Source organism: Narcine bancroftii, chromosome 4, assembly GCF_036971445.1.
Source record: "Narcine bancroftii isolate sNarBan1 chromosome 4, sNarBan1.hap1, whole genome shotgun sequence".
Classification (NCBI taxonomy): Eukaryota; Metazoa; Chordata; class Chondrichthyes; order Torpediniformes; family Narcinidae; genus Narcine; species Narcine bancroftii.
Window position 1 is genome coordinate 302,251,046 of NC_091472.1, and position 13,326 is coordinate 302,264,371.

The following is a 13,326-nucleotide window of genomic DNA, read 5'->3' on the forward strand; positions in this document are numbered from 1 at the left end:
GTCCTCCATTCTGGAGATGTGATTAATGGTGATTAATAGTCTATTTAATCACGACTTCTAGTCTGATGTGAGTTATTGATAGTGTATCACCTTCTTCACTTCTGATAGTTGCAGCAGGATCCCCTCCCCACCCCTTTAAGCTTTTCATAGGGACCAAATGCTCTGAGACTGTCTCTTCATTTATCCTTACTATCCTACCCCTCTCTGTGCCCTGGCACTTTTCCCTACAAATGTAGAGGTGTCCCTGAATCTCCTCGCTCATTACCAATCAGAGTTCCAAACTTCCCTTTCATATCAGACAATGCACCTCCTCCAACCTCATCTACTCCATTCAATGCTCTCAATTATGGTACCTTGTACATTAATGAATCCAAGCATAGACTAGCCAATCATTTAGAGCAGTGATTCTCAACCTTTTTATTTCCACTCACATACCACTTTAAGCAATCCCTATGCCATCGGTGCTCGGTGATTAGTAAGGGATTGGTTAAGATGGGAAGGGAAGATTGAGAATCACTGCTCTAGATACAGTTGTTTTGCTTGAGAAAAATTGTCATTGGCCCATTTCCTTTGGAGTGCACATAACGAGTCAATTAGGTACAATTAAAACAGTGGTTTTCAAACTTTTTCTTTCCACCCATATACGACCTTAAGCAATCCCTTACTAATTACAGAGCACCTATGGCATAGGGATTGCTTAAAGTGGTACATGAGTGGAAAGAAAAAGGTTGAGAACCACTGATTTGGAGGAACACCAACGGTCTGTCTTCCATGGGCATCCTGATATCTCAGTTGGATGGCATTTCAACTCTCTTTCCCATTTGCCCACTGACCTGTTAGTCCTCAATCTTCTCCACTGCTGATGAAGCCAAACGCAAGCTTGAAGATATACATGTCCTATTCTTCCTGAGTAGTCTTCAGCTCCTTGAATTTTCCACTGAAAGGTAATGCACACTTCCTGTGCTACCTTCTCCTGCCTTCTATCTCCACCAGCCCCTCCCATTCCTGTTTCATTCCCCTCCCCCACCTGGTTCCAGCAGCCTATCATCCACTCTTTACCTTTCTTTCTTTTGAGATTGTTTCCAATTATCACCTTCCACCTCTGTCTCTATTTCCCCTCTATGTGCCAATTTGAGATCAAGAAACAGGTTTATTGTCATAAACCTGTGTCACAAAATTTGTTCTTTTGCAACAGTAGCATTTTTCATTACAGATGCAAAACTACATTTCTGCAAATACACTATTTAAAAATAAATAATTAGTGCAAAAGAGGAATAAAAAATGAGGTATTGTCTGTGGTTCATTGTCCATTCAGTAATTGATGGAGGAGGGAAGAAGCTGTTGTTATAATGTTGGATGGTTGTCTTCAGGTTCCTGTACCTCCTCTCTGATCGTATCAGTGAGAAGAGGGCATGATGGTGAGGGTCCTTGATGATAGAGGCTGCTTTCTTGAGACTCCGCCTCTTAAGGATGTCCTTAATGGACCGAAGACTAATGCATATGATTGCGCTAGCTAAGCTTACAAGTCTCTGAGTCTTTTCCTGTCGCTCTGGCACCTCCATCAGTCAGACTACTCTCCATGGTACACCTGTAGAAAATTGCATAGGGTCTTTGGACTCCTCTTGAAATGTATCCACTGGCAAACTTTCTTCATGATTGTATCAACATGATGGCCCCAGGATAAATCTTCAGAGGTGTTGATACCTGTGATAGTACAGATTCGATCACCAATGTGTATATGTACAGATTGTAGTGTAGGATGACTGTGATTGGCTGAGAGCATAGCCACGCCTACTGGCAGGTCTTAAAGGATTGCTCCTAGCCAGATCAGGTCATTCTGGACTGGTCGACCTACATGTGATATGCTCCAGTCTTCTAGTTAATAAAAGCCTTGGTTTGAATCAACAAATCTTTGGTTCTATCGACGCGCTCTACAATACCCAAGAATTTAAAGTTCGTTATCATCTCCGCTGCTGACCCCTCAATGTGGATTGGTTTGTGCTCTCCTGGTTTCCCCATCCTGGAGTCCACAATCAGTTCCTTAGAGTTGCTAAAGTTGAATGTATTTATTTAACTGGTTTCATTTATCATCTACCAACCTTTGTTTCCCTCCTACTTCCCTACTTAATTCTATTCTCCTGGCTCCCCTCATTCCAGTCTTGACTTAACTCTCTCCTCTTTATACTGGATGCCTCCCTCTAAACCAGTAGTCCCAGCAGCTTGAGCAGCTGAGTTCCTCAAGTGTTTGTTTATTGCTTCAGATTACAGCACCTGCTATCTCCATGGTAGAACTTTTGTTTTTGAACCATATTTAGTGATGCTTGGTTTGAATAAAGGCAACAGTGATTTGAGGTGGAAGTAGCTCGGGGATCACAGTTATAGTGAACCAAACAATAAGGAGTTGGTCTCTTGAAAGTGAAATTCAGGCACCAATGTAGAGTGTAGAGATATTGGGAATGGAAGTCAGGAGAGATGAATGATCAGCGAGTCAGGAAAATAATCTGAGGCAGCCTTTCTAGTGACTGAGACCTTAGAAAACACAGAATAGTGAAGTTATGATGACTATGGGAAATGGATTCTTTGCAACCAACAAAACGCTGCAATGGTGGAGCAAAAATAGCTGTGAGAATCAACTTCGTGTTTACACAAAACAAAGTTCAGCAAAATATTGAAGCAGCAGTTGTAACCCAAAATTAGATTGCTGGACACAGCCCAAATTTGCCTTTTGCTACTGATCAAATGTATTCATTGAATGTCCTGTCATATTTTGTAGTTTGTCATTCTCAATATCAAAGGCTTTGCGGAAATTTCCAAGATGCTGATTCTTTGAATTCATTCAAATAGGTTGTGCGTCAAATAATTTATTCTAATTGTTCAGGTATGGTCAGATTTAAATGAGGTTGAATGCAAAGCTTCTGTATTTTCAGACTTAACAATGGACTAACACGAACACTGCGTTCTATTTTGTTTCAGAAGTTTCGACACTACATGGCAGGCCTCTTGGTCCCTCCCTATGGTATTATGGAAACCGCTTCTGGTAATGACAGTGAGTATAGGCTGTATTCAGTAGGTAGAAATTTCTAAGCAGAAACAAATTTTGCATCGCTTCTTCCCTAATACAGACTCTATCCTCCAATATGGTTCCAGCTACCAATCACCCTCGCTCCTATCTACCTGGGTTTCTTCTCACTTGGTTCATCCTTCCTGTCTTCTTCTGCACCAGGTTCCATCTACTCATCATCCTGGATCCACTTTCAGCAGACTCTTCACTCCCTCCCCGTCCAGCTCCTTCTGCCTAATTTTTTTCTTATCTGTTTCCATCTGTCTCTTAACAGCCTCTGTTTCAACCCTCCCTATCACTTCAATATGCTGGCTATCTTCTCTCTACACTCAGTCCTGACACAGGATCTTGACCTCAAACATTGACCATCACTTTGCTTCATAGATGCTGCTTGATCCACTAAAGCAGTTTGCGTATTGCTTCAGATTCCAGCATTTGCAGTCTCCAAGTCACATGGTGGGCATTCTCATCCATTCAAGTATATAATATTGTGATTCACTGAGAATAATTTCAATAGTATAACTGTCTAAAAGGGATAGGTAAGGAACTTACCTTGAACTTTCTGGATTGACCAGTTTGAAATCACCAATGAGAAGCCCATGTGAGTTTGGTGAGTTTGTGACACTCCATGTACATAGAATAGTTGGAGCTGAAGAGAAACTTAAAATAAAGAATTCTTGGTGCATGAAATGGAAATTTTACATTATCCCGATCAATAATCTATTGAACATTTTTTAAATTGGTAAATTTCCTCCAAATCCCTATGCACAAACAGTTGATTTTAGTGCCCTCTTGTGGTTTCACATAGAATACATTCTCACAGTCATTCACAAAGATGCTAAGTTTTTTTCTTTAAGGGGTGGCCAACCTTTTAATTTTTAATTTAAACATACAGCACGGTAACAGGCTATGTCAGCCCACGCGTCCATGCCACACAATTAACCTACACTCCTGGTACGTACTTGAGGGCCAAAATGGCCTGTTACCATGATGTATGTCTAAATTAAAAATGAAAAGGTTGGCCACACCTAATGTAGATCCTTAAATTTACTTAACATTCTTCTTAGAAGCCCACATTCTTAAAGATTGCTGTCATTTTGACCCTATACATTATGAATTTTTTTCCCCAACATATTTATGATAACTCATTTTTCCTAAAGTTGCTGGAAACCAGATTTCACATTACTGTCTTTTTGCGTTCAGTTTCAATTTTTAAAAATACATTATAAAAGAGACGCCACCTATCAGCTGCACAAAGTCAGTCATTATTATTCCTCTGTTATAATTGAAGGAGGATTTTGGAGCTGCACAGTGGTGTCTGATGTTCTACACTGTGTTGATATCATTTTTATCATTTTTTAATGGTCAGTGAATAGTCTGTGCTGTCTGTCACTACTCTTTGGCCAAAAATATATTTTATCCATGATATTTGTAATCACAGTTAGAAATTAACAGTTAGAAATATATAACTCAATTTGCATAGAAGATTTCGTCATGGCTATGCCTCAGGTCAAGGATGATGGCCTTCGTTCCAACAGAGCAAAGACGTCTGTGCGTGGATTTGTTTAACGTGTACTTGATGGTGCATCACCCTGTACAAAAACAAAGGCGAGAAATCAGACTGCTCAAACTACAGGGGAATCACGTTGCTCTCCATTGCAGGCAAAATCTTCGCTAGGATTCTACTAAATAGAATAATACCTAGTGTCGCTGAGAATATTCTCCCAGAATCACAGTGCGGCTTTCGCGCAAACAGAGGAACCACTGACATGGTCTTTGCCCTCAGACAGCTCCAAGAAAAGTGCAGAGAACAAAACAAAGGACTCTACATCACCTTTGTTGACCTCACCAAAGCCTTCGACACCGTGAGCAGGAAAGGGCTTTGGCAAATACTAGAGCGCATCGGATGTCCCCCAAAGTTCCTCAACATGATTATCCAACTGCACGAAAACCAACAAGGTCGGGTCAGATACAGCAATGAGCTCTCTGAACCCTTCTCCATTAACAATGGCGTGAAGCAAGGCTGTGTTCTCGCACCAACCCTCTTTTCAATCTTCTTCAGCATGATGCTGAACCAAGCCATGAAAGACCCCAACAATGAAGACGCTGTTTACATCCGGTACCGCACGGATGGCAGTCTCTTCAATCTGAGGCGCCTGCAAGCTCACACCAAGACACAAGAGAAACTTGTCCGTGAACTACTCTTTGCAGATGATGCCGCTTTAGTTGCCCATTCAGAGCCAGCTCTTCAGCGCTTGACGTCCTGCTTTGCGGAAACTGCCAAAATGTTTGGCCTGGAAGTCAGCCTGAAGAAAACTGAGGTCCTCCATCAGCCAGCTCCCCACCATGACTACCAGCCCCCCCACATCTCCATCGGGCACACAAAACTCAAAACGGTCAACCAGTTTACCTATCTCGGCTGCACCATTTCATCAGATGCAAGGATCGACAATGAGATAGACAACAGACTCGCCAAGGCAAATAGCGCCTTTGGAAGACTACACAAAAGAGTCTGGAAAAACAACCAACTGAAAAACCTCACAAAGATAAGCGTATACAGAGCCGTTGTCATACCCACACTCCTGTTCGGCTCCGAATCATGGGTCCTCTACCGGCACCACCTACGGCTCCTAGAACGCTTCCACCAGCGTTGTCTCCGCTCCATCCTCAACATCCATTGGAGCGCTCACACCCCTAACGTCGAGGTACTCGAGATGGCAGAGGTCGACAGCATCGAGTCCACGCTGCTGAAGATCCAGCTGCGCTGGATGGGTCACGTCTCCAGAATGGAGGACCATCGCCTTCCCAAGATCGTATTATATGGCGAGCTCTCCACTGGCCACCGTGACAGAGGTGCACCAAAGAAAAGGTACAAGGACTGCCTAAAGAAATCTCTTGGTGCCTGCCACATTGACCACCGCCAGTGGGCTGATAACGCCTCAAACCGTGCATCTTGGCGCCTCACAGTTTGGCGGGCAGCAGCCTCCTTTGAAGAAGACCGCAGAGCCCACCTCACTGACAAAAGGCAAAGGAGGAAAAACCCAACACCCAACCCCAACCAACCAATTTTCCCTTGCAACCGCTGCAATCGTGTCTGCCTGTCCCGCATCGGACTGGTCAGCCACAAACGAGCCTGCAGCTGACGTGGACTTTTTACCCCCTCCATAAATCTTCGTCCGCGAAGCCAAGCCAAAGAGAAAGAGATGGTGCACTCCAAGAAGCACACGATACTTCACAAATTGAACAACTAATTCCATGGAAACCACAATAATTGGAGCTGAAGGATTTGTTGCAGCCCTCGTCCGCCTTCACAGCCGTTGAGTTCAGAGTAACTTTGTCCGCCCATTCCACTGTTGAAGCCTTGGTCGGATTGTTCTTTGTCAGGGACCTCACCCTCGGCCTTACTGCCCTGCCAGGAGCATAGCTCTCGGGATCTCAGGACCACACAAGTTTCTCCACCACAACAAGGTGACAATCCATGAAGAAGTGTCGTTTACATTATATCAGTAATGCATCAGAAGAATCATGATCAGAATTTTTGGTCTTGAATATGTCACAAAATTCTTTGTTTTGCGGCAGCATTACAGCGCAGATATCGCTATAAATCACATTTCAAAAATAAATAGATAGACAACGCAAGAAGATGAGAGGAAGTGAAGCAGTATCTGTAGTTCATTGTCTATTCAGAAATCTGATGGCAGAGAGGAAGGAGCTGTCCTTGTGCCACTGGGCGCTCATCTTGAGGCTCCTGTACCTTTATCCTGATGGTAGCAGAGCGAAGAAGGCTGGGTGGTGGAGTCCATGAGGATAGAGATAAAGACACCACGTCTATGTAGATGTGCTTGATGGAGTGAAGACTTGTGCCCATGATGTCACTGGCCAAGTTAACAATTCTGGAGTTTTTTCCTGTTCTGTGCATTGGCATCTCCATACCAGACAGTGATGCAACAAGGCAGAATTCTCTGCATGGTACACCTGTAGAAATTTTCGAGAGTCTTTGGTGACCTACCAAATCTCCTCAAACTCCTCACAAAGCATATCCGCTAGTGAGCCTTCTTCATGATCACATTGACATGGAGGCCCCAGGACAGATCCTAGCAGATGTTGACGCCCAGGAATTTGAGGTTCTTAATCCTCTCCACTGCTGACCCCTTGATGAAGGCTGGTTCGTGTTCTCCTGATTTCCTGCAGAAGTCCACAATCAGCTTCTTGGTCTTACTGATGTTGTTGTTGTGACACTGCTTGATCAGTTGATCTATCTCCCTCCTGGATGCTTCCTCATTGCTGTCCGTGATTCTGCTGACGATCGCGGTGTCAACAGCAAAGTTGAAGACAGCATTCGAACTGTGCCCAGCCACGGAGTCATGAACGTAGAGCAAGTGGAGCAGTGGACTAAGCACGTGTCCTTGAGGTGCGCCTGCGTTGATTGTCAGTGAGGAGGAGACGTTGTTTCTGATTCTGTGATCTTCCAAAGAGGAATTCAAGGATCCAGTTGCAGAGGAAGTGCAGAAGCCCAGGGTTTGGAGCTTGTTGCACAGCACTAAGGGAATAATGGTGTTGAAGGCTGAGCTATAGACGATGTAGAGTAACCGGATGTATTTGTTGCTGTTGTCTATGTGATTCATAGCTGAATAGAGAGCTAGTGATATTGCATCTGATGTGGAGCGATTGTGTCTGAAGGCAAATAGCAATGGGTCCAGGTTTTTACTTAGATACGTGTTAATTCTGGCTTTGACCAACCTCTCAAAACATTTCACTACAGTAGGTGTGAGTGCTACTGGACGATAGTCATTGAGGCAGCTCACCCTACTCTTCCTAGACATCATTACACACATAATGTAAGCAAAATGACATCATTTGTCCTTTTCCATACATTACATGAACAATGCATTGGACAGGTGGTGGTACAGTCCCAGTCCCTTGGTGTGCAGTGCTGTGAGGGCCTCAAATTGATCTGTTCTCATAGACCAACATGACCACTGCACCAAGCTTCTCTGTACTCCTCCATTCAAGAGTTAAGACCTTAAAATGTGACATTCATGATTTTCAGTCATGGTAGCACCTTGCATTGGAAGCTCAACAAGATTCAGGGCAATTTTCACTGTTGATTAACTTCCAGCTACATTTGATGTTTGTGACTCTCTACGTCCATGTGGATAGTTAATGACCATGGAATTGCATATTACCCACTTTGTTTAGGATGGATGACAAACACCATGAAGTGAACTGGAATTCACTGTATGTGTGTTGTTCAGATGGCTGGCTCCTCCCTTGGCTTCACTCTCACCTACCCCAAATCCTGGTTTTCCCACCTTACCTCAGATTCACCCGAGGACTATTATGCCTACTGGCCATTGATTGTAAGCTATTAAAAGCGTATTATACTCCTCCCTTGTCTCAGAGTGCAATCAGTCACATCACAATTTTAATAGTTTAACTTCGAAACAGGATGGAAGCCCTGTTGAAGCCAGACATGCTCCAGGCTGACTCTCTGTCCCCAGAGGCCCCGGAGGAATTTGCCTACTACTGGATTGCCTCCAGACCTACCTGATGGCCACACAAGACGCCTTCAACTCGAATGGTCTCCAGAGATTGGCACTTCTCTCTCAAGTCAGCCCCAAAGGGTACGCTGTCATCAAAGACTGTGCTACCTATGAGTTGGCCTTAGAATGCTTGAAGGCCCGCTACATAAGGTTTCCAATGTGCTGGCAAGGCACCGACTCGCTCAACGTCGGCATCGTCTGGGTGAGTCGCTGGATGATTATGTTCTTGAACTTTGGGCCCTAACCAGAAAATGTCACCACGAAGCAGCCACGGTCCAGGTAAGAAAGGAGGAAAAAATCACCCTCGTGGCAGGAGTGAGGTCAAGGTATGTGAGACAGTGACTGCTGGAGTTGGAGAAGAAGGACTTGGCCAGCACCCTGGAGCTGGCAGAAGCACTCGAACAGGCCCAACTGAGAGATAATGACCTCATGGGCGAAAGCGGCGCCATTTCAGAGGACCAGGTCATTGGGGTGCCGGTGACCCCCACAGCCCCAGTGCTGATTGCTGCAGCCACGTGCGACCGGGGATGCTACATCTGTGGACAGGCACAGCAACTCTGCCCAATGCCCCACGAAAGACTCCATGTGCGCAGGATGCGGTAAGAGAGGGCACTGGGTGAAGGTCTGCTGGGCTAAAAGGAACCCAAAGTGGGCAACCACGTGTGCATCCCCGAATCACTGCTCAACCTGTGCCCGAGTCTCAAAGGTCTGGCCTCCATCTCTCCATGCTATTCACCACCAGCGTTTTGCTATGCCTCGTGGCGTAACCCTCAAGGTCAGCGTCACCTAGTCTGTCGTTGGATCAAGATGAAGGGCAGCCATCTTGCCGTGCCTTGTGGTCGATGCCATCTTGTCTGTCTGTGGGCCAAGAGGAGAGAGTCAACATCAGCATGGGGAGCGACAGGGTTTCCAGACCACTGGTATCAGTCATCCTGGATCACGCAATACCTCACCAATTGAATAACTTGACGATGGAGATGAGACAAACAGAGATTTGACTGATTGCTTAGTAGACACTGGCTCCACTGAGAGCTTTATAAACTTTATGACACCTCTGGGGAACAACTTAGGAGTGTACCTGATGGACTATTGTATTTTCCTAGCTTTGCACTCTGCGACGATCCAGGGGTATTGCATAATACATTGAACTGTAAAAGGGGGGATTTTTGTAAGTTCCGAATGTATGTACTGAAGGATTTGTGTGCTTCTGTGTTGTTGGGCTTGGACTTCCTGTGTCACCTTCAAAGCATCATCATGGAGTAATCTGGCCCACTTCCTCCAATCACAGGGCAGAACGAAGGGTCTCAGAAGCCGGACACCACATGCAGTCTTTCCACCCTAAATATTGATTTCACCCCCCCCACCCACTGTTTCCAAACCTGACTCCTACAAGGAGCAGGCAAAAAGTGTGGGGGATTGGGAATTTATTGGAGCCAAGACACAGCAGCTGCTCAAAGAAAACATCATTGAGCCCAGCAACAACGCAAAGAGAGCCAAGGTAGTAGTGAAAGGGGAAGAAACGTCCAGGCTAGTGATTGACTATAGCCAAACAATTAATCGTTTCACACTCCTGGTCATGTACCCCTGCCCTTGAATTTTGGACAAGGTAAACAAAATTGCAAGTATCGGGTCTATTCGACCATCGATCTGAAAGCTGCATACCATCAGATAGCGATCCATTCCGAGGGCCGTCCCTACACAGTATTTGAGGCAGACGGATGGTTCTATCAGTTCTGGGAGGTCGCTTTTGGCATCACTAATGAGGTCTCGGTCTTCTAGAGAGAAATGGTTGATGAGTACGGATTGAAGGCCACCTTCCCTTATCTTGACAACATCACCATTTGTGGACACTCTCTGGAAGACCATGATGCCAACCTCCAGAGGTTTCTCCACACGGCCAAGGCCCTGAACCACACGTACAACTCCAGTAAGTACATGTTCCGGACGAAATGTCTGGTGATCCTGGGCTATGTGATGGAGAATGGCATCATTAGTCCTGACCCCGAATGAATGCACCCCCTGTTAGACCTCCTGATCCTGAGGACCATGAAAATCTTTAAGGAGGTACCTGGGCTTCTTCTCCTACTACGCCCAGTGGGCCCCTTGCTATGTGGATAGGGTCCACCCCCTCTTAAAGTCCACCTCTTTCCCATTGTCAGCCAAATCCTAGGCGGCTTTCGACTATGATCAGAGCTACATCGCAAAGGCTATCATGCATGCAGTGGACGAGAATGCACCCTTCCAGATGGAAAGTGATGCCTCTAACGTAGCTCTGGCCACTACCCTTAACCAGGTGGGCAGGCCGGTTGCCATTTTCTCCTGCACCCTACAAGACCATGAGCTTCGGAACCCATCTGTGGAGAAAGAGGCTCAAGCCATTGAGGAGGCTATAAGGCAGTGGAGGCATTATCTGGCCGGCAGAAAATTTACACTGCTCACTGACCAGCCATCAGTGGCATTTTTGTTTAATAATGCAAAAGGGGACAAAATAAAGAATGATAAGATTGCTAGGTGGAGGATCGAACTTCCCACCTATAATTAAGACATAGCACACTGGCCAGGTATGCTCAATGAACCTCCAGATGTTCTGTCAAGAGGAATCTGTACCTCTGAACACACTGGCCAGTTGCGGTCACTGCACGATGAGCTTTGCCACCCGGGCAACACCCACGTGCCTCATTTCGTCATGGCATGCAACCTGCCCAACTCTATTGAGCACATCAAGGAAATGACCAAGTCCTGCAAGTCTGCGCAGAGTGCAAGCCACACTTCTACTGTCCCGACAAAGCACACCTGATAAAGGCATCCCATCCCTTGGAACCACTCAGTGACGATTTCAAGGGTCCCTTCCCTTCCACCAATGGAAATGTGTACTTTCCCAACGTCATCAATGAGTATTCACGTTTCCGTTCACCATCCCCTGCCCAGACATGATCACCACCATGGTCATCAGGGCCTTGCACTCTATTTTCACCCTATTCGCATATCCCAGCTGTATCCATAGTGACCAGGGATCATCATTTATGAGTGAAGAGCTATGCCAGTACCTGTTCATAAGGGGCATTGTCTCAAGCAGGATGACTAGCTACAATCCCCGGGGATTGAAATAGAGAACGCAACTGTATGCAAGGCCATGAAATTGGCTCTCTGGCCCAAAGGCCTTCCAGACTCAAGCTGGCAAGAAGTCCTACCCACGTGCTCCACTCCATAAGGTTGTTCCCCTGCATGGCGACCAACACAACTCCTCACGAGCTTTTGTTTATGTTCCAGAAGAAATCCACATCTGGGACTACTCTCCCAGCTTAGCTAATGGCACTAGGACCAGTCCTGTGTAGAAAGCACGTGAGGAGGAGCGAGACAGACCCCTTGATGGAGAGGGTATACCTGCTGCTGTACGCCAACCCAATGTATGCCTATCTGGCATACTCTGACGGCAGAGAGGACACTGTCTCGATTAGAGACCTGGCACCCACCAGAACTGAGGATCCAATGCCTCAAGTGAATCAGGAATGAGTACCTCATTCAGGGTCCCAGAGGACACTACTCGGGAAGTGGTCCAATCCACCCCACAACCTGAGCCACGAAACCCACTGACCCTGTACCACAGCGGATCCAGGAAGTTCAGGAACCCCAAGGTTTTCCAATACTGCAGTGCTCGACCAGAATTACAAGAACCCCTGATAGACTTAACTTGTAAATATTGGTAAAGTGTTAGGGTTTTTTTGAATTAATAGTTTCTGTTTTTCACCCATAGGCTCAATTCTGAAGGAAGGGGTGAATGCAGTGAACTGGAATTCACTGACTGTGTGTAGTTCAGATGGCTGGCTCCTCCTCAGCTCCACCCTCACCTCCCCCAATATAAACCCTGGTTTTCCCGCCTTATCTCAGATTCATCCGAGGACTATTGTGTCTACTGGCCATTGATTGTAAGCTATTAATAGCGTGTTTGCACTCCTCACTTGTCTCTGAGTGCAATCAGCCACATTAACACCATGATATCGCCTGCTGCGCCATTCTGACACACACACATTCTTGAAGGAGATAGAATTGGTCTTGCGCTCGCTGCAGTTGCCATAAGTGTGTGGTACTCAGACCTCTGGCTCTGCATGAAGTCACTGAAGGAGACGGCCCTTAAACTCAGCCTTGGTGCTCGTTTGAAAGTTTTTAGTAATGAAGCATTCTGCCAAATAACTGATTAAACCATCTGAAAAGATCCTCCATTTCCTTTCCCGGCCACACAAGCTGAAAGGCATCTGCACAGACCACTGCCCGATTATTTACCTTGTGGTCAAAGATGTTTCTCTGCATAATTTTTTTTTACTATGTCCAACCAAATGACAAGGGGGCCAGAGAGAACTGTAGCATGTAGTGATGCTTAGTGTTTATGTATTCGGGGTTTACACAAAGGTGGTCATTAACAGTAGGATTACCCTCCTCCCCAGGAGATTGATAACTCAAGTCTCTGCAGATAATTTTTATTCTCTGGATAAATGGAACACAGTTCAGGTGACTGCTGCAGTATAGTGATGCATCAGTGTATGGGTCGTATCTTTTCCACATGTACCAGCACTAATACCATTTTGCCACAGTAAAGACGGAACACTGCTCCCGAAATTCGAGTTTCTCTTTCAACGCACGTGCACTCCACCCATTCTTGGGGGAAGGGAGTCAGAGGAATGAGGGGAAAGTGAGAGAACAGCAGGAGGAGGTTATTGGAAATAA

The 13,326-nt window shown here is 45.7% G+C and overlaps 1 protein-coding gene across 1 annotated transcript in view; it reads left to right on the top strand.

Annotated features, from left to right (window-relative positions):
- Positions 1 to 13,326, top strand: part of rapgef4a (Rap guanine nucleotide exchange factor 4a) — a 269,780-nt gene that overhangs the window by 152,118 nt on the left and 104,336 nt on the right. The window contains exon 5 of the mRNA XM_069935742.1: positions 2,974 to 3,046. Coding sequence (XP_069791843.1) covers positions 2,989 to 3,046 — 58 coding nt within the window. The 5' untranslated portion in view covers positions 2,974 to 2,988. The remainder of the gene's footprint in view (positions 1 to 2,973; positions 3,047 to 13,326) is intronic.